At 38.6% G+C, this 20,262-nt stretch overlaps 1 protein-coding gene across 3 annotated transcripts in view; it reads right to left on the bottom strand.

Annotated features, from left to right (window-relative positions):
- The window catches only part of LOC311089163 (voltage-dependent calcium channel subunit alpha-2/delta-1), a 118,787-nt gene that overhangs the window by 73,055 nt on the left and 25,470 nt on the right, over positions 1–20,262 (bottom strand). For all 3 annotated transcript variants that reach the window (XM_084123651.1, XM_084123649.1, XM_084123650.1), the window contains exon 4: positions 4,209–4,268. In XM_084123651.1, coding sequence (XP_083979777.1) covers positions 4,209–4,268 — 60 coding nt within the window. The remainder of the gene's footprint in view (positions 1–4,208; positions 4,269–20,262) is intronic.

Raw genomic sequence — 20,262 nt, 5'->3', positions numbered from 1 at the left:
GTTTTTTTGTTTTTTTACTGAACCATGTAGGATATGATGTTATGCATGTTACCTGCAACTTAACCTCATAAAAAAATAAAAAATAAAAAAAAAACCTTCCCTTTCCCTTTAAAACCTCACTTATCGGGCTTATGCTACTCTGAATAATGCCTGAACTTCGTATTTTGAGCACTTCTTGCGTTGTTTTTGCCTCTTCATGATGACTCGCTTAATTTAGTCCTAATTTGTAAGTCGCTTTGGATAAAAGCGTCTGCTAAATGACTAAATGTAAATGTAAATGTACCTAGTCCACCATGGTTGCGTAATGCCAAGTCACTTGTGAGTAGAGATGGGTCATGATGGTTGACTAGTCATCCAACAGCCAGCAAGTTCATTAGGTAGGCTGGCTAGTTTATTTTGATATTTTTAACAGCAGTGTTTTAATTAGTATGCTGACAGTTGGCTGTTTTACAGTAAAACCCTCTCAGAAAAGTATTTAAATTGATGCTTTTTAAAGCACCAGGCTACACCTAGACACATTCAGGCAGACGTCTTTGGCCTTTTGCAATGCATCTCTCACTGTTTTTGAGCATGTAAATTTAAAAATAGCCAAAGTCTCGAGATCACTGCATTCTATTTTATCTAGCTGTTTTTATTGCAAGAATGTCTTATGCAAAGTGCAAACTATACCCTAGAAATGTGGGATGCATGGCAGATTCAATTATATATTCAGTTCAGTTTCAATTTATTTGTATAGTAGCAGTAACATAGTACAGCAAATACTACTGAGGTTAAATCGGTTGCTCAAGGTAATGGCTTATTCTTTGCTTAAACCAGCAACCCTCCGATAACCAGCCCTGAGTTTATTTGGATTCAGATTCGCATGATTCCTCACTTTACCTTAGAGAGTTCACACAAAAATTTTAATTCTATCATCATTTGCTTACCCTCAAATTGTTCCAAATCTTACTTTCTTCTGTGGAACACAGAATTGGATATTTAGCAAAATGCCTACTGTTTTTTCCATACAATGATAGTCAGTGGGGTGTTTTTTGAATGTTTGAATGTTCTACAAAATATCTTATTTTGTGTTCCACAGATTCAGGTTGATTGGGACACTTTTTGCCATTGAAACGACTAGAAAAAAGTGTCCCATTAAACCTGAATTCACCCCTACTTGTTTGGAACAACATGAGGGTGAGTAAATTGTAGCGTTTATACGCCCACGTATAAATATTATTAATTATTATTCATAACGAATTATGATCAATAATTAATAATTTAATTATTTTCAATTATTTACTGTAACAGAATCAATAATATGATAATTTATCAGTTCATCCGATGAACAGAAAGCATAAACAATTATTAACTCTAGGAAATATAATATCTTCCTGGCCAAGAAAGAATAACCCCCTAACAGTAAATTAAGAAATAGGATAACAGCATAGGTAACTTTTGATCGAAGTTCAAGACAATAAAATTTGATAAGCACATACACAAGCAATCTCTTTTCAAATACAAACAATACTTTATTGATTATATACTAACACGTACAGCTAATGTCTAACACAAACACACACACACGCACACACACACACACACACATTCATACGAGTTGCAGAAAGGAAGAGAGTGAGGAAAGAGTGGGTTTAAGAGTGAAAGGATGAAATCTCACGATTCCATAATGCACTTAGACATGACCTGAACGAACCATCAAACATTAATTTAACCCTTCTATCGTTTTAGGCAGGTTATTAAAGTTATATAAATACACCAGTTTAGCTTTCAGTCTGGAGGTTACTTGCTTGTCTTCTCGTTCCTTTTTGGGAATTCCCTTCGTTGCGTAACAGAGGGTTCCCCCGGGTTCGTTCGTCGGCTGTGGTCTCCTTGTGCATGGATAGATGGGGCGAGAACCAGTCACGTGTGGCTGGCGGTTGCTGATGGTTGAATGAGTCTTTGAAGTTGAAAGCGTGCGTTGCAGCCGCGAATCGTGGAACGAAACTTTGCAGCAAAACTTAACTTAAAACCGAGACTTTCAATCGGAAAATAAAGGAAGACTTAGAAAAGAAAAGAAGACTTAGACGAGAGTAGTAAGACGGCTTGAATGAAACTGTTTAACCCATGTTCTACAGATCTTGATTTGGGTTATTTCTGCTCGTTTGTTACATGGTACTAGTCTGCCGGAACTTAGAGAGCTTAGAGCTTTTAGAGCAGCGAGAGAGTGAGCTTAGTTTTTGGGTTGTTTTAACTAAAAGTTTGTCCCCCCTCCTGAAGAGAGCGGACCAATTAGACACTGGCTTTGTCTCATCGTAAATCTGGAGTGTTGGTGTGTTCTCTAACTTTTAAGCAGAGAGGACAGAGGCCACAGTTTAGACATGATTTCTAATTAAAAGAAGATCAAAACATATTACACCGATATCATTCAAGCCATCTTGCTAGTTGTGTTCGTAAGATAGCATTGATATGAAACAGTACACACTGTCATTCACACACCTAATAATTATAACAATTACATGAATTATATGGGATTAAAGCATATCTTATTAGAATATGCATATAAGTGGTGGAAACACACAGGATTATGTAGTTGCGTGATTGTTTGATTGTAAGTCCATTGAGAATTGTTCTTAAATGATTTTATGTAGTTTATTGGTAAGAATCAGTTCTCTGGTTTGAAGAGACAGAACACTGTTTGTTCTGTTCAGAGGTCTTAAGGAGGAGGGGTCAGGAATGCTGTGGTGTCATTTCTGAACCAATTTGTCTTTTAAAAACCCCCTCATATTGACAAGTTCTTCCTTTAGCTGGGCTCATAAAAGTTCTTAGTTGGGGGTTTTCGTTGGTTTGGTCATTAGAAGGGTCTTTTGCAGACTCTGTGGCGCCAGGATGGGTGACTTATGGCTCTGGACTGTGAGGACACTGTCTTTATCTTAACCAGTCCGTAGTTGGCCACAAAGCTAGCCATTGACCAGTTATTTAGTTAGTGTTGGGGGAGGCTCTTTTAAATAGCCAGAGTGATGAGGATCATTTGACGTTCTGAACAAATCTTCTGTTTTGTTCGGCAGGAAGTAGAGAGTTTGAATTCATTTTCTGGAAGAAAATTAGTCTGTGGTTGATTTCTTCTCATTGTCGTTACAAAATCATGATAGAATTTTAATTTTTAGGACTATCCCTTTAAAATCTTTTCTTTACAGCAGTCATCCCACTAGCTCAGTGATTGCCAACCAGGGGTATACGTTCCAGGAGTACGCAAAAAGATTTAGATTTTGATTGGTTTATTTTCCGCATAGGTGGAATAGGCAGGCCAGAAATTTGCCCCAGTTTGGCGCATTAATATCTGCAAATGCGTCCATTTACAATGTGATTGCAGCGTTGAGTATTGTAGTCTATCACAGGCATGTCTGTTGAATGTAATAGCCAATCAGAGGTGTTTAAGTTACCATCCAATATCCCTTAAAACACTAAAAGAGTTTATTTTTAGCGCCAGTCCTACATGCTCACAAAAAATCGGTGAACTAGCGCTGAACTGACTGACAGCTTCAGTGATTATAGAGCGCTCGTTGCTTGCTTTCTGTGTAATTCAATCACAATTTGATGAAAAGTAATTGTTTTTCATGAGACTTTGTGACTTTTCCTACTTCATGCATTAGTACAAAAAAGTGCTAAACTTTGATCAAATTGATTTTTTTAAACATAATGGTTTTATAATGTCTAAATATAAATTCAAAAGCAAAACCTGTGAAAAAAAACTATATTAGGGAGTGGAAATGGCTAATATGAGCCAATAAGTGCTCCTCTGTCACCTTCTACTGGTAATAGTGTCTTTTTTATTTGAAAATAAAAGTGTTTGTTTTCCATCAAATGTTGGATTTAAAATATTAAAATTTAATATACTTGTATTTTGTCCAGTCTTTTTTACCCACAACATTGATTATTTGGTTGGGTGTTGATGAAGGGGTACTTGAGCCTTATTGATGGGGTTGTGAGGTAACTTAAGGCTAAAAAGGTTGGGAACGTTATAAACGTGCCTTCAAAAAAAGCTATACTGGTGTGCATCTTGAGACAAAACAATGACACTGACAACTTAAAATAGCTCAAATATGCATTTTAGTTTTGGGACTAGACTTAAGCCTTGTCTGTGAAACTGGGGGGAAATCAAATAGAATGTAATTGTATGTGTTGTAGCACCTTGTAAGTGTTCAGAACACATGTGTTGTAGAATAACTTACTTCAAATTCATCTTTCCATTGATGCTCCATTTGGAATCTCTCTGCTGCAGTTGCCAAAGTCTATAAATAGAACAACAAAAAATAAATCATTTGAATTAGTTAAGCACTGAATCAAAGTATATGTGATCATGATCAAAGCAACTCTGATAATGAGATTGTAAATTAAACATAAAACATTAATTACTGTAAAGCAGCATTAGCTGGCTTACTGGGTATGCACTGTATAGCTCATTTTTTATTTCATTACACTTAAAATTTAAGTGTAAAATTTAAAGTTTAATGAATAACATTCTACAGGACTCAATATGTAACTTCACACACAGTCATACACATACCTTGCTCATCAAAATAATTAGACTGAACAAATATACTGCAAATGGAGACAGTTAGTGGTCATACAGTATAATGTAGAAACTACTATAGACCAGGTGCATTATACAGTACCACCACTCAATACATTATCTCTAAACTAAAGAATTTTGTTCTGGCAGCCTTGGTTCTTGCCCAAAAGGTGACACCAAACAAACATGTGGGCAAAAGGTCTAACAGGATGGTTCTGTTTTAGAAAAGGGCAGAAAAGAATAGAACAGAACAGAATAGAACAGAAAATTGTTTTGTTCTGTCACCCGGAGCTCTTGGCAGTGCAACCCCCGCACACACAGAGTCTGAGACTCTTCCCTGAAGGAAACGGTACTGTAACATGGTATGACATTTCGAGAACAAAGACAGGGATTCATGAGTTCTCACTCTTTGACACATACAATATTTAGAATCTATGTTGGGATTTTTCAACTCGGACAGAACAGAATGAATTCTGGCACTACTTTCAGTTACATACGACCATGGTTAACCTAAATCTCCAATGTGTAGGCCTAACTTAAGAGAAAAAAACATCCCAATGCTGTGCAGAATAAATTGAATTTTTTAAGCAGCATTTAACTAAATGTATTAACTTGGCTACATTTTTCAGTAACATGGCAGTAGCAACAAAAACAGTTTGCGATAGTGTGACAAAATTGCTTACAAGCATTTAATATCACAGTGCAGTCCAGAAGAACATTTTAATAATTTATAAAAACTTTTTCCATTTTATCCTTTTTTTTTTATTTAAAAGTGTATGGTAATAATCATAAAACCCTCCTGGAACATAATATGTAGTGTTGAATAGATAAAAATGTAAATCAATCACTCCAAAAAAAATAAAGAAAGCGAATTCATTCAGTTAGTTAAATTCATTAGATTAGCACATTGTCTCACTTTATCAGTTGTATTTAATGTAAACACACAAGTTCATTACTTTTAGTAGCTAGTTTTACTGTAGGCCTATTTTAGCTGTTTTAAATAACGAGCAGCTTTTACGATTTCAAAGTAGCTTTCCCAACACAGATTTTGACACAGATGCGGAGTTAAAGTCAGCATGAAAGGAAGTTGCGATCATACTTTCTTCACTATTGCGATGTATATTAAAGTGAAATGGCTTCTTGAATGAGGAAAAAAAAAAATGTAGGGTGGGACTTGATTTTGTCCATCTGACAAAATTGATTGGATCAATGGATCGGATCAATGGATCATTGTTGTTTGCTATTGCTGTGATCTCATGTGATTGACAGGTTGCTGGAGGAGTGAGGTTATTGTCCCGCCCTCACATCAGTGAACAAGTCATCAGAGAAGGAATACCATAGCAAGAAAGAGGGGAAGAAGGTATTTTGATTAAAGATTAAGGGCACTTGAATTTTTTTTAAATGATGTGCACAGATAAATCATTTATAATAACCACTCCAATATTCCATAAAAAAATAATTTTCCATTTTGATTTCATGGTGAATTAAAAGCAAAAACGTAACCTGCCCATGCCTATATTCACCCCTTATTTCACCCTTAGAAGTAAATAGAACATGTCAGAGCAATGTTGCAGAGTGATGTGAATTGCTCATGTCATAAAAGAGGTTATTGTGCTCATGGTTCATGTCCCGAACCCATTACCCTTATCGCTCTGTCCACGTTCCAGTCAAATATTGACTCTCTAACAAAACACATAAGTAAATACATTAATGAATGAATTAAATTAAATACATAAATAAAATATTGTATTCTATATGTAAATGCACCATTATTATTGGTTAGCATCTGGCAATGAGCTCACCCTGTCTTTCAAAGAAGGCTATGTTTCTGAATACTGATTAAGTGTCAACATGTAAACACATTTCAGTCTATAAATCAGATGTTTCTGCAACTTAGTTTCAATAAATGGTCTGGTTATACAAAGTAGGAAGCCTTGGATTGTGAATTTTAAAGAGCCTGACTACATAATACATCAAAGTCTTATTTCAAAAGAGCAAAAAAATGATATGACAAGAGGATGGAATTATATGAGCTTTATTCGCTTTAAAGGTCTCTTGGTTTGGAGAGTAGCAAAGGCTGATGTTTAGTAATGTGATCTAGTGATCTAGCCAGCACAGCATTTGCCTTAAATAAACCAGTCTATCAGATCTCATTAGAAACCTCAAAACCTGCCAACCAACACAGATACCTGCGATCAACAGATACTCTCTCAATAAAGCCATTACTGCAGTGAAATCCAACCCTTAAACTTTGTATAATTGTGCATTGCCCCACTTTTGAACCCCAAAAAGTTCTGTAATTGTATAAGACGGGCAAATGTGGGCACGTAAGGTAGGCCGTGGAGCTAACAAATGCATTACAGATGCAACTCACTCCAATCTGCAACACCTCGCACAGTTTTGTCAAAAACTTTTACAACAATGCCACCCATCTTCGAGGGAAAAAAAAAATGCACGTCAAGCTTTCTATCCAGACACTATGGATGCTGTAGACGGGCACTCACACACATTATTAGAGCTGGAAGTCTGGGCTGAGATCCAGCAGTCTCTGCACCTCCTCTGCACAGTCTGGGAGAAACTAAAAATACACTGTTTCACACTCTGGCACGTACACATTTACACATGCGCCCAGCGCTTGTTATGCAGGATATGTATGACTGCGTTCAGTTCAGACTAACCTTACTCCGATGACAGTAAAACCAGAGAAATGCAAAACAGCAAGTCACTCATACTCGTACAAACTAACTACAATTATAATACACCATTAGCACGGCAACAAGTCAATATATGTCCACGCGGCATCGACGGTTTGCTGCTGCCATAACAACCGTTTGCAGGATAGACTCATTAGTGGCCTGTGGTCATTATAGAGGTCCTTAAGAAGTAAAGGTTCATGGGGTTCATAATGGAAACTAAGGCTTAAGCATTTCTACTGCTCGTTATAGAGAATAATCAATTACTCACAATAAAGATAATGAAAGACGGAAGGTGAGAGTTCCATTCATTCGGATGTTACCTGGCAAATAGTAAAGGTTGAGAGTTGAACTGATATGAACTCTAATTTCTGCAGCCACACAGCAAGAATTCATCATTCTCAGATGACAACTAGGCAATGTAATGAGTAAAAAACCGATAGGAGATACCCATTACAGCAGCGAACACACAAAAATAGCTTACAATTGACATCAATAAACGAAAAGAAAAGAAGTCTCTTAGGTTCAACAAGGCTGGTTTTTATTTGATCAAGGGGGAAAAAACAGTTAAAATGTCATTTATTCCTGTGATTCTCAGTAGCCATTACTCCAGTCTTCAGTGTCACATGTGTCTTAATCTTCATTTGGACCTGAAGCGTGTCAGTTAGTTAATACAAATTTTCATGTTAGTTCATAGTTCATGTTAACAGATACAACTTTTGATCTTAAAGATGTAGTAGTAAATTTTGAGATTAACAGTTAGTAAAATTAATAAATGCGGTAAAACTTTATTTTACAGTGTCCTTGTTACACGTTACATGTAGTTACTGTATAATAAAAACTATACTATACAATTTGCATAATTACATGCAACTAACCCTAAACCAAATCCTAATCCTCCTAACCTTATAGTAAGTATGTAGTTAATTATTATTACACAGTACTTAACTGCATAATTACACTGTAACAAGGACACCTTAAAATAAATTGTAATAGATTCTGTAGAAGTAATGTTCATTCATAGTTCATGTTAAAAGTAGTTAAAAGTAGTTAACTAATGTTAAATGAATCCTCATTGTAAAGTCTACACTGTAAAAAAAGAAAAGTTGACAACTTAAAATTATAAGGCAACTTGCTGCACAGATTTTTTGAGTTGACTCAACTAATAGAGTTTACTCAACTGGAGATGTTATACATGTAGTTGAGTCAACTCAGCTATAGAGATGTTTTAGTTGAGTCAACTCAAAAAAATCTATGCAGCAAGTTGCCTTATAATTTTAAGTTAAGTCAACTTTTCTTTTTTTACAGTGTATAAATGTATTTTTCTCACTTATGATCAATTTAAAGCGTCCTTGCTGAATAAAAGGATTCATTTAGTTTAAAACAAAAGTTTTTCTCATCCTACACTTTCTTCACAAATGTCTCACTGCGTCCTGATTCTCAAAATAATAGATATATACTATCAGCTGTAGCATTTAATTAAAGACATTAAAGGTTGAAATACTCCAGATGACAAACACCATTGACCTACATCAATTTTGTAGGATTTCTAATCAAGCACTGAATTGAGTACCCATAAAAAATTGTTCGGCTAAATGGAATCGCTTTAGGGTAATAGCCGGATTTGATTAAACAGGAGAACTGAATTGCTCATGACAACAGCTCCAGTGGCGCAGAGGCAAAGTGTTACAAGAACTAATGTGTTTGGAAAATCACAACCTTTGTGTGTTGAGGTGTGTTTAGGACTGACAGCCCCAGAAATAAACTACAGCCACGTTTGCTTGTTCATCCCCGCTGTTCACTCTCTTCCAATTCATCAAGCTGATTACAGTAACCACAGTGGAGTAAGTCAATAACCTCACAGGAAGTCCATCAATACCTTTACTCCACTTTAATCTCACCAGACCAAGGAGAAAGAGGAAAAGTGGAGAGAAAGAAAAAAACATTTAATTATAGACAGGTGAGTGTCAAAACCCTCCCTGGATCTCATATCAAACACTGCATACATCTAATGTCTTAAAAGGGTGAAAATCTGTGAATCTTATGTGGGAGCAGGTGTGCACACTTAGGGATTTGAATAAAACCTGCACTATTTGTGTTGCAGATATAAATGATATATTTTAAGTAGAGGTGTGTTATTACAGGCTGGCTATGGTTTCCAAATGGAAGATGATAAAATAGGTGAAAAATCCCTCTGACTTACACTGAAGGAGGGATCTGAGCCATATCCAGAGACCAGGATTTCAAAGACTTGAAGATAGGCTCTTTTAACTTGAGCCAGTGAGTAACCACTTAACAACACCCCGAACACCCTAGCAACACCCTAATAATCACTCAGAGCACCTTAGCAACCACAACTCAATACACCAGGGCATGGCAGCACATTTTGTTCACATACTTTTTCTGAAAAATATTATTAGAAATGCCTCTTTTTTGGGGATATTTTGTGTCCTATGTCTTTTATGTAGCATTTAAAGTCACATATGAAAACTACATGCATTTCAAGAAGAAGACACCAGTGCTTGCAGGGCATAAAATGTACGTTTTATGTAAAAGGACAGTTAAACATAAGTGGGAAAAGAATAAAAAATAATTATGAGGCATTATACAGTGTTGCTGTATAAAAACAACAGGGAATAAACAAGTCAAAAACGCCTTGTTTCCCCATTGCGATTAAGGTTGATCTTTTCCGATGCTAAACTAGAGACGACTAACTCAGGTCCTGTCTGTTCGGAGTAAAGGGATTTTGACAGGACTGTAAACCACAGCATTGCATAAAGGTGAAACAAATACATCTCTGAATGAGTGCTGAGAGAGAGAGAGGGATCTCACTGCTGCTATAATATCATGCCCATCAATCCTGAATTATTCTAGCCATGAAAACGTGTGACAAAAGAACAAATGACACTCAGAGGCCTGAGCTCACACAGGCGCATTCATTTTTTTTGCAATTCACATTAAGCCTCTCATTTGCTTCCAGAAAGCAAAGCTACCTGCTGCACAAACACTCCGCGCAACTGGCAGCCTAATTTATTCTGCACGAATCCCAAAAACCAGCAACAAACACCATGTTTTATCCTGCTCAGGAAACAATCTAAAATTCACCTACCCATCACCTGAATGCACTTCATGACCTTAAAGCACAGTTGGTCCATTATTCGCGGACAAAGACCCGGACAGGCAGCGAAGTGACACAAGGCTATAAACTAAGCAAGGCCGGAGGTATATTGCTTTTTAATGGGAGACTTTGGCTGAGCGTCGTCATTGAGTTACGGGCAGTCCGTCATAAATCCTGTTTGGTGCTGCTCTCTTGGGCAGTGGTGAGCTTCATAAATGATTCAAGATCTGATGTGCACGTCTATTCACAGATGAAGATGTCCTCTGCCCTGTGCTGATGGACTGTGGCGTCAAACCCCCACACTAATATGGAGTGCTGCCATGTCTAGCCAGATGTTTAGATAATGAAAATCAAGTGTAATTATGTGCAATAATAAAACAAGCTTTGGCTGAAGTCAGTATGGTAATTAGAAAAAACTAACAAATAAACAACAATAAAATATTTATATATATATATAGTATTGATTTATTGACAGTTATTTTATTTAAAATTTCATGCTTAAAGGATTAGTTCACTTCAGAATTAAAAACCCTGATAATTTACTCACCCCCATGTCATCCAAGATATTCATGTCTTTCTTTCTTCAGTCGAAAAGAAATTAAGGTTTTTGAGGAAAACATTCCAGGATTTTTCTCCATATAGTGGACTTCAACGGGAACCAACGGGTTGAAGGTCCAAATTGCAGATTCATTGCAGCTTCAAAGGGCTCTACACAATCCCAGCCGAGGAATAAGGGTCTTATCTACCGAAACGATCTGTCATTTTCTAAAAAAAATAGACATTTATATACTTTTTAACCACAAATGCTCGTCTTGCACTAGCTGTGATGCGCCACACATTACGTAATCACGTTGAAAGGTCCAACGAGAAAACTTTTTGTGCGCCAAAAAAACAAAATAACGACTTTATTCAACAATTTCTTCTCTTCCGTATCAGTCTCCGACACACGTTCACGAGAGCACCATGACGCATGTGTGTGCAGAGGAAGGTCATATACACCATGCGTCATGGTGCTCTCGTGAACGCGCGTCGGAGACTGAGCTTTATAAAATTAAGGTTGAACCACTGTAGTCACATTGACTATTTTAACAATGTCTTTCCTACCTTTCTGAGCCTTGAAAGTGTTAATTAAATAGCAGTCAATGGAGCCCCCCCTGAGCCATCGGATTTCATCAAAAATATCTTAATTTGTGTTCCGAAGAGGAACAAAGGTCTTACGGGTCTGGAACGACATGAGGATGAATAATTAATGACAGAAATTTCTTTTTTGGGTGAACTATCCCTTTAATTTATTTTTGACTTAAGAAAGAAAGACATGAACATCTTGGATGAGTAAATTATCAGGAAATTTTTATTCTGAAGTGAACTACTGCTTTAATTCAATGTGTTACTTGTTTGTAATTGTTTGAAAAACAACTACGAACGATGGAGCAATAGATCGACAGATCAAAACTATGAATGATAGATGGATGGATGGATGGATGGATGGATGGATGGATAGATAGATAGATAGATAGATAGATAGATAGATAGATAGATAGATAGATAGATAGATAGATAGATAGATAGATAGATAGATAGATAGATAGATAGATAGATAGATTATTTTGTCATTTTAATCTAATAAAACAGCTTTTTGAAGTCTCATGTTGAGTGGATTCTGTGTCCGTGCCGGATTAACACTGAATTGGGCAAAAGCAGAACGAGAAGAAGTGTTACAATAGGATTATCCACTATTGTCAACAAGAGATTCTTTGAAAATTGCAAATGGGATATTCAAATCACCTGGCAATCCAGAGACGGCGGGTGATTAAGGTGATGGAAGTCAGTAGAAAGGTGTCTTTAATAATACAGATTCTCCCCAGGGATATTCAGGCTGACAACAATGTTGCATTCATGACTGGATCTAAACACTACTTTTCTTTTCCCCCAGAGGAGGTGAGAGGAACGATCCAATTACCTCCAAGACATTACATCTGGTTCCATTATTTAAGGGGCATAATCATTAAACACGGCAGCCAACATTAGGTAGATGGTTTAGTGCGGCGCTTGATTGGAGAAAACCCCTTGGCCAATGGTAACATGGAAAAAAATCTTTCACCCCATTTTTTGGGAGCTTGGGGGTCTCTGATAATATATCCATAATAAAATGAGTGTGTCAGTGTGTCAGTCAACCTGTTTGCTTGTCTTCTAGATTGTAGTTAAAACTTTGTATTTGAAATTATCGTCTTCTTCGTCTGCCTTACTGCACCCCACCGTGACAGATGATTGGTCCACCCAATATGGACGAACGGGCAAAGTTTATCGTCCTGGCTCAGGAGAGCCATCATTTATTTTCTTTTTTCAAAGATTTTGTTTGTTTGGCCATCACCAGCTCCCTGGATGACAAGACTCTAAAGAACCTGTTCTGGATCGGGGCGAACTTCCACAACACCATCAATCTTCCAGACACCACTGGACTGAGTTGGAGGGAAGCTGTCATGAGGTGTATGGAGAGCATTGCGCCCTGATCCAGAGCACTGCCTCGTTTCATCACCACCACTACAGAGCGCAGCCAGTTCTCCAGTCCCATCGCTGCTGGATGCCTGCGCTGTCTCTGGGGAGTCTCTGCATTGACGTCGAGCAACCCAGGAGGATCCTTCGGCTCCGCTTCCGCCCTTGGATCTCTTTGCTCCATCTCAGGCCGTCAACCTGTTGGCTCCGTCTTGGCTGCTCCCACCTTCGGCTCCACCAGAGACCCTCAGTTTAGTGGCTCCTCCGGATTCCCTCGTCCCACCGGCCCCCCCCATGGTCAGTCGTCTCACCACTTCCGCCACAGACTTTCGGGCCATCCACTGCGCTCCGTCCCTCCACCCCTTCAGCTGCAGCAGGTTCCTCCTTCCCGTCGGCATCACCTCTGTCCTCGCTCACACCGTCGCCGCCCCAGCCCTCGGGTACTCTGGCTCCACCTACAACGCTTGTCGCCACGACATCGCCTGGGTCTCCTGCACCAGCGATGTCGCTCAGCTCCCTCAACCCTCGTCTGCAGATCCACCGGCTTTGTCTCCATCGATCATCCCCCAGTTGCCGTCAGCCTCGTCACCATCTGGACTCTTCCCTCTCTCGACTCTGGGTACGTGCTTGCAGACCATCTCCACCGTCACCGCCAGGGGATCGTCGCCCTGCCATCACCTGCCCTTCTCCAGCTCCTCACCTGCCTCCAGAAACTCCTCCCTCATCTGTTTATGTTCTTCTTACGCCGCAAGGTTGCGCCTACTCTGAGAGGCGTTATGTCACAGTTTGTTTTCATTAGTCACATGTTTTCCTTTGTTCAGTTTTCCCGCCACTCCTTTGTTACCATGGTCACCATCATTAATAATTAATTTGGTTCAGCTGTGTTTGATTAATCATCCTCATTTGTGTTTGCTTTATAAGTTGGTCCCTCACATCCATTCTCTGTCCGATCACTGTTAAGTGTGTGTGTGGATCAACCTGTTTGCTTGTCTTCTTTGTCTGCCTTCCTTCACCCCACCGTGACAATATGTGCATTAGAAAGTTTTATTTTGACAAACATCAATCACAAATGGTTTCAACCAATCACAAACATCAAACAATCAACAAAAAATGTGTTTAAATGTTAAATTGTACATTATAGGAAAACATACCAGTGCTAATGTGGCTGCATGTCACGGTTAATACTGAAAATTAGCAAAGACACTGATTTCAGGACACACAAGCCACACTTTTAATTTTATCAAAAGCTTGTCAGGAGCTGTACAGTCCACAGTTCATTTCCCACGCTCTCAATGCCATGCAGCGTAATCTTATCTCTGTTCTGTGATATTTGGCGAAAAGAGTTTGATGCATATGGATTTAGAGCAGCTCAGACAGCAGCAACTCGGTAGCAAACAGAGTGTGCCGAGCATACATCGCTCTTGCCCTGCCCTCATCAGCGGGCCGCTGGCTACCTTCACACACATGGCGTTATCGACAGCCCCTCGCTAATGAAGAAGCCGATAGGCTAGAGCAAAGAGACAGATACGTCCCTCGAGTCCAACTCGCCTGAAAATCAATGAGCCATTTACAACAGCCTGCATCCTGTGACACCACACACCAATTTACAAGCACAGATATTAAGCCATGTAAAACTTTCACAAAAAATAAATAAATACTGTCAGATATTGGTTTAATGTTCGGCAGTATTCAACTGTTATTGAAAGGAGAAGAAAATAGACCTGTTTTGTTTTGGAAAAGGAATGGAAAATAGATTAATTTGTTGGACATGATCAGAAATATTGTTCTTAATCATACTTTTGTCTAAAAAGCCTAAATCTCTAAAATAAATTAACAATAAAGAAAGAAAGAAAATACATTTCTTAAAATAGGTATATTTATTTGAGAAGCAAAACTGTATAGCAAGTGAATTAAATGTATTTTATCATACCCCTTTTCTAGCTTTTTTTTCTTGTTGAAAGTATAAACCTAATTTAATTTACAATAAATCTTAATATTTTATGCTGTATTGGTTTATTATTATTATTATTTTTTTTTCCATTCTTGAAATATGTTCAGTACTTTTTTTTACCAGAAAACAAGACAAAAATACTCATTAAGAAAAATCTGCCAAGCAGATAAATTGTACAAAAGTGGTTCGGCAATATAAGAAAGAAAAATTGCAAAAATATCTCTTTATTATCTCAAATATTTCTCCTAGATTACAATGAAATTTTCATTGTAAAATTATCTTTGTGTCAATGAGACACAAAGAGATTTTAATATAAGCAATTCTCATTATAGATTAAATTATGTCAGCTATGCTAGCCATATTTTATAGAACCACACTCTTGATGTCTTTTGGCAATTGCCTCCTGGGTATCTATGAATGCATCTAACCATGCATCAAGACAAGAACAGAGAAGGAGCAGAGATGTCAAACGAATAAGAATCACAGAAAGAACGACAAAAAGGGTGTCTGTGGTTCAGACTCCAGACAGCATGTGTCTCAAGTGAAGCAGGCAGAGAATGCAAAGCATCCAATTTGGTGCATTGGCCAATAGAGGCGAATCTGGGAGTATTAGAGTAGAGGATTTATGGGGCTGTCTGTGGCCTAACTGAGCTCTAGGGATAGATTCCCTCTTTCCAGTGGCCTTTTCACAAAGGCCAGTGCACACTGGTGGGGACAATAAAGATGAGCCACCACCGAAGGTTATAACTCTGTGACGTGAGTGTGTATTCATTTATCTCATGATTGCAAAACACCACAATCATGACCACCCACACACACATACACTCACTCACTACTACACTATAACAGCCGAAGCAAATCATGACAAAGTGACCCTAATACAGCATAACACAGCTCTTTTAATGATCACTACTGAGGGATCATTTAAATAATTGAATTCCAAGCATTAAAAGTGAAGTCTGTGTTTTTTCCAGTGAAATAAATTACAATATATTTTCTCCCATCCCAATATCATGTGCAGAGATGACTATACTGTGAATCAACCATAAGTTAACCTCCCTGAAGAGAGTTAACAATGCACGATTACAGGAATTCTGTCATACAGACAATTAAAACCATTAAGGTTAACAATATAAATTTCTTTACTGCCACTTTTGATTAATTTAATGCATCCTTGCTGAATAAAAAGTTTTAATTTCATTCTAAAAAAAAATCTTACTACTCCCAAACTTTTGAACAGTAGTGTATACTATTTTGCCTATCTGCATTTCAAATTAAGTTCATACATTTTTAGTGAATTATTTACTCACCCTCACGTCATTCCAAACCTATATGACTTTTGTTTTTCTTTGAACCCCAAATTAGAAATTTTGTGTTCAAAGCCACATTCTTCATAAATAAAACAACCACCAACAGCGGCCAATTTACCAATCCACAAACTGACCCACACATTTTACCAGCTAACACACACATTCTACCCTCCTTCTCTCTACTTTCAGAGGCAGAAGTCTCCAAACTCCTCCTTTCCAATCACCCTACCACCTGTCCGCTTGATCCTATTCCCACTAACCTACATCAAGCCATTTCATCCTCAGTGGTACCCGCACTCACGCACATCATAAACACCTCTCTTCACACTGGTACCTTTCCCACAGCATTTAAGCAGGCTCGGGTAACCCCACTGCTTAAGAAACCCACTCTAAATCCAGCACATCTGGAAAATTACAGACTGGTATCTCTTCTTCCATTCGTCGCGAAAACACTTGAATAAGTTGTTTTCAACCAGATCTCTTCCTTCCTTACACAGAACAACCTCTTGGACAACAATCAGTCTGGTTTCAAAAGCGGACACTCAACTGAGACTGCCCTGTTCTCAGTAATTGAAGCTCTGAGACTGGCAAGAGCAGCTTCCAAATCCTCAGGTCTCATCCTATCTGCTGCCTTTGACACAGTTAACCACCAGATCCTCCTGTCAATCCTAAAGATGAAGGGCATCTCGGGAACCGCACTCCAATGGTTCAAGTCTTAGGTCCTTTAGGGTGTCATGGAGGGGTGTGGTGTCTAAGACCCAACATCTAGCTACTGGAGTGCCTCAGGGCTCAGTGCTTGGACAACTTCTCTTCTCCATCTACATGACATCACTAGGATCTGTGATTCAGAAACATGTTTTTTCCTATCACTGCTACGTTGATGACACACAACTCTACCTCTCATTCCAGTCTGACGATCCAACTGTAGCTGATCGTATCTCAGCCTGCCTGATAGACATTTCTGGCTGGATGAAGGACCACCACCTTCAACTAAACCTTGCGAAGACAGAGCTACTTGTGGTCCCGGCCAACCCAACACTACACCACAACTTCACCATTCAGCTAGGCTTGTCATCATAACTCCATCAAGGTCAGCCAGGAACCTTGGAGTTGTAATTGATTATCAATTGAACTTCACAGACCACATTGCTAGAACTGCCCAGTCATGTAGATTTGCCTTGTACAACATTAGGAGGATAAGGACCCTTCCTATCAGAGCATCCTACACAACTCCTTGTCCAAGCGCTTATTCTATCCAGACTGGATTATTGTAATGCTCTCCTGGCTGGTCTTCCAGCTTGCACTGTCAAACCTCTGAAACTGATCCAGAATGCTGCAGCCAGAGTGGTCTTTAATGAGCCAAAGAGAGCACGTCACTCCTCTCCTCACAAAATTGCACTGGTTGCCATTTCCACTCGCATCAAATTCAAGTCACTGACGTTTGTCCACAGAACAACCACTGGCTCTGCTCCCTTTTACTTAAACTCATTACTTCAGACTTATGTGCCATTCAGAAACTTGTGCTCTGCAAGCGAACGACGTCTTGTGGTGCCATCTCAAAGAGGCACAAAATCTCTTTCTCGGACCTTTACCATGACTGTTCCCTGCTGGTGGAATGATCTCCCTAACTCAACCAGAGCTGCTGAGTCCGTAGCCACTTTCAAGAAACGGCTGAAGACGCATCTTTTTCGACAGCACTTGATCCAGTAATACTAACACTTTCTCCTCTATTCTATTCTATTATGTAAAAAAATAAAATAAAATTAGATTAAAATTAAAGATTATAGGTTATATATTATATATTATAGATTAAAGTTAGATTAAACTGAGAAGGGTCAAAGCACTTGCATATTGTTATCCTACTGTTAGTTTAACTGCTTCTATTGTTCTCATTTGTAAGTCGCTTTGGATAAAAGCGTCTGCTAAATGAATAAATGTAAATAAATGTAAATGTAGAAATTAAGCAGAACTTCAATACAACGGAAATTAATGGATAACAAGAACTGTCAATCTCCAAAAATAACAATAAGTCATACTATTTTAGGAGATAATCTTCTAAAATCTCATTCATATAATTATAAGTATATGGAATATACAACACGTTAATTGTAGGACTACTGTGGTACATTAAGGTGTTTGCTATTGCTATTTATGGAGCTTGAAAGCCACTGTTTGTAATTAACTTTCAAAAATGTTGAGAAAGTGAAAAAGCATTATAGGACCCCTTTAAGTTGGGATAGGGATACACACACACACATGCACACGCAAACACACACACACACACACACACACACACACGTTGGGTTTTCATATTTTATGAAGACATTCCATGGACATAATGACTTTTATACTGTACAAACTGTATATTATATCCATTACCCCTAAATCTACCACTAAACCTACCAATCACAGAAAACTTCCAGCAATTCCAGCTGTTTTCCTCATGGGGACCAAAAAATTGCCCCTTCAAGGTCAAAAAGTACTGGTATTACTGTATCTTTGTAGTGATATTTGGTCCTCATAATGTAGGGTTTATCAGGACCACACACACAGGGCCCTATCATACACTTGGCGCAATGCGGTGCCAGGCGCGGCGCAAGTGTTTTTTGCTAGTTTCAGCCCGACGCAGTTATCATTTTCACGTCCCGCACCACATTGTTTAAATAGCAAATGCATTTGCGCCCATTTGTGCACCCATGGGCATGCTGGTCTGAAAACGAGGTGTATTCAGGTGAATTGTAGGCGCGTTGCTATTTTGAGGCAACTGAAATAGACTGCGCCATTGACCAACTGAAACCTGGTCTAAAGTCAATGGCGCAGTATTTTTTTTGTTATTTAAAGTGCGTTAGGAATATTTGCCTATAGGCGGGTCAACAACGCGCATACAGTCTGCTCATTACACACACAGGGATGCGCAGCAGCACACAAACTAGCCAAATATTACAAATAAAAGAATTAGTGTAAAAGATTATTATTTTGTACATAAAGATATGGTGGAATCCGGCTTGTCCCATAGATGGTCTGCTCAAACGCGAGCTGATCCATTTCCTCTCTGGAGACGCGTTCAGTCTTTCTGCTTGCAAATTCCGCCATTTAAAAAACAATCCTCTATGGCGCGAGCACAACTGGCTTTTAAAGGGAATGGGAGATGAGACTCTGATTGGTTTATTGTACGTTACACCCAAAACACAGCCATTACTCATTAAGAGAATAGGGACAACCCTTTTACACCATGCGCCGGCCATTTTTCCCGTTGTTAACAAAAGTGGATTCTAAGTGCACTTGCGCCCTGTGCTTTAGACAATACGCTTAGATTGTTAAAATAGGACCCACAATCTCTAAATCACTATTTGCATGGGGGTAGCAGTTTAAAATCCTTTATATTAGCATAATTTCTTATACAAACACCATAAACAAGCATTCAAAGCCTAATAACCTGTCAATTAAACAAGAATCTGAGCTGTGAATTTACAACTCCATTAGAGAACGGAGAAAAATAACCAGTGAATGTAACGCAGATGTCACTGAGCCGTCTGGGCTTATTAAAAATCCTCTGTACACATTGTGCTTTGATATGAAACTGCTGGTCTCTTGTGCAGACACCAGAACGTGATCGTTTCAAGACAACCCCATCTGCCTGTACGACACGTTCCACAGAGATGTGCCACGTTATGTCGCTCTATTCTACGTTATATCACCCTGTGCTGTGCTAGACTGTGTTATCTGTCAGCCGGTGATTTGAAAAGCATTGTTGTGCAGCTCCGACGGTTGATTACGTGTTTGTAATGCGAGTGAAAGTTCCTCTGGGCCGATACTGTTTGATGTGAGGATATTCACAAGAGGACGAAAGGCAGCATCTGCTCCAGACACACAGATTCAGTAATCAAGCTCTCTCATTACAAGGCACACAAACACGTGGATGCAAGCTGATGTCCCGTACTCACTCACACACACACACACACACACACACACATACACACACACACACATAACGAGATGAAACACAGGCATGATACAACTTCTGTATATAACACCACTGAAAATAGAGCCAAATCACACCAGATAAGTGGCAGCTGATAGACGTTAGATTACAGTACATAAACGATATCACAGTCTGACAGATACGTGTGAAAATGTCCAGATTTATG

The sequence above is a fragment of the Abramis brama genome, assembly GCF_963993115.1.
Source record: "Abramis brama genome assembly, chromosome: 9".
NCBI classification, from domain to species: domain Eukaryota; kingdom Metazoa; phylum Chordata; class Actinopteri; order Cypriniformes; family Leuciscidae; genus Abramis; species Abramis brama.
This window is presented reverse-complemented; position numbering and strand designations above follow the sequence as displayed.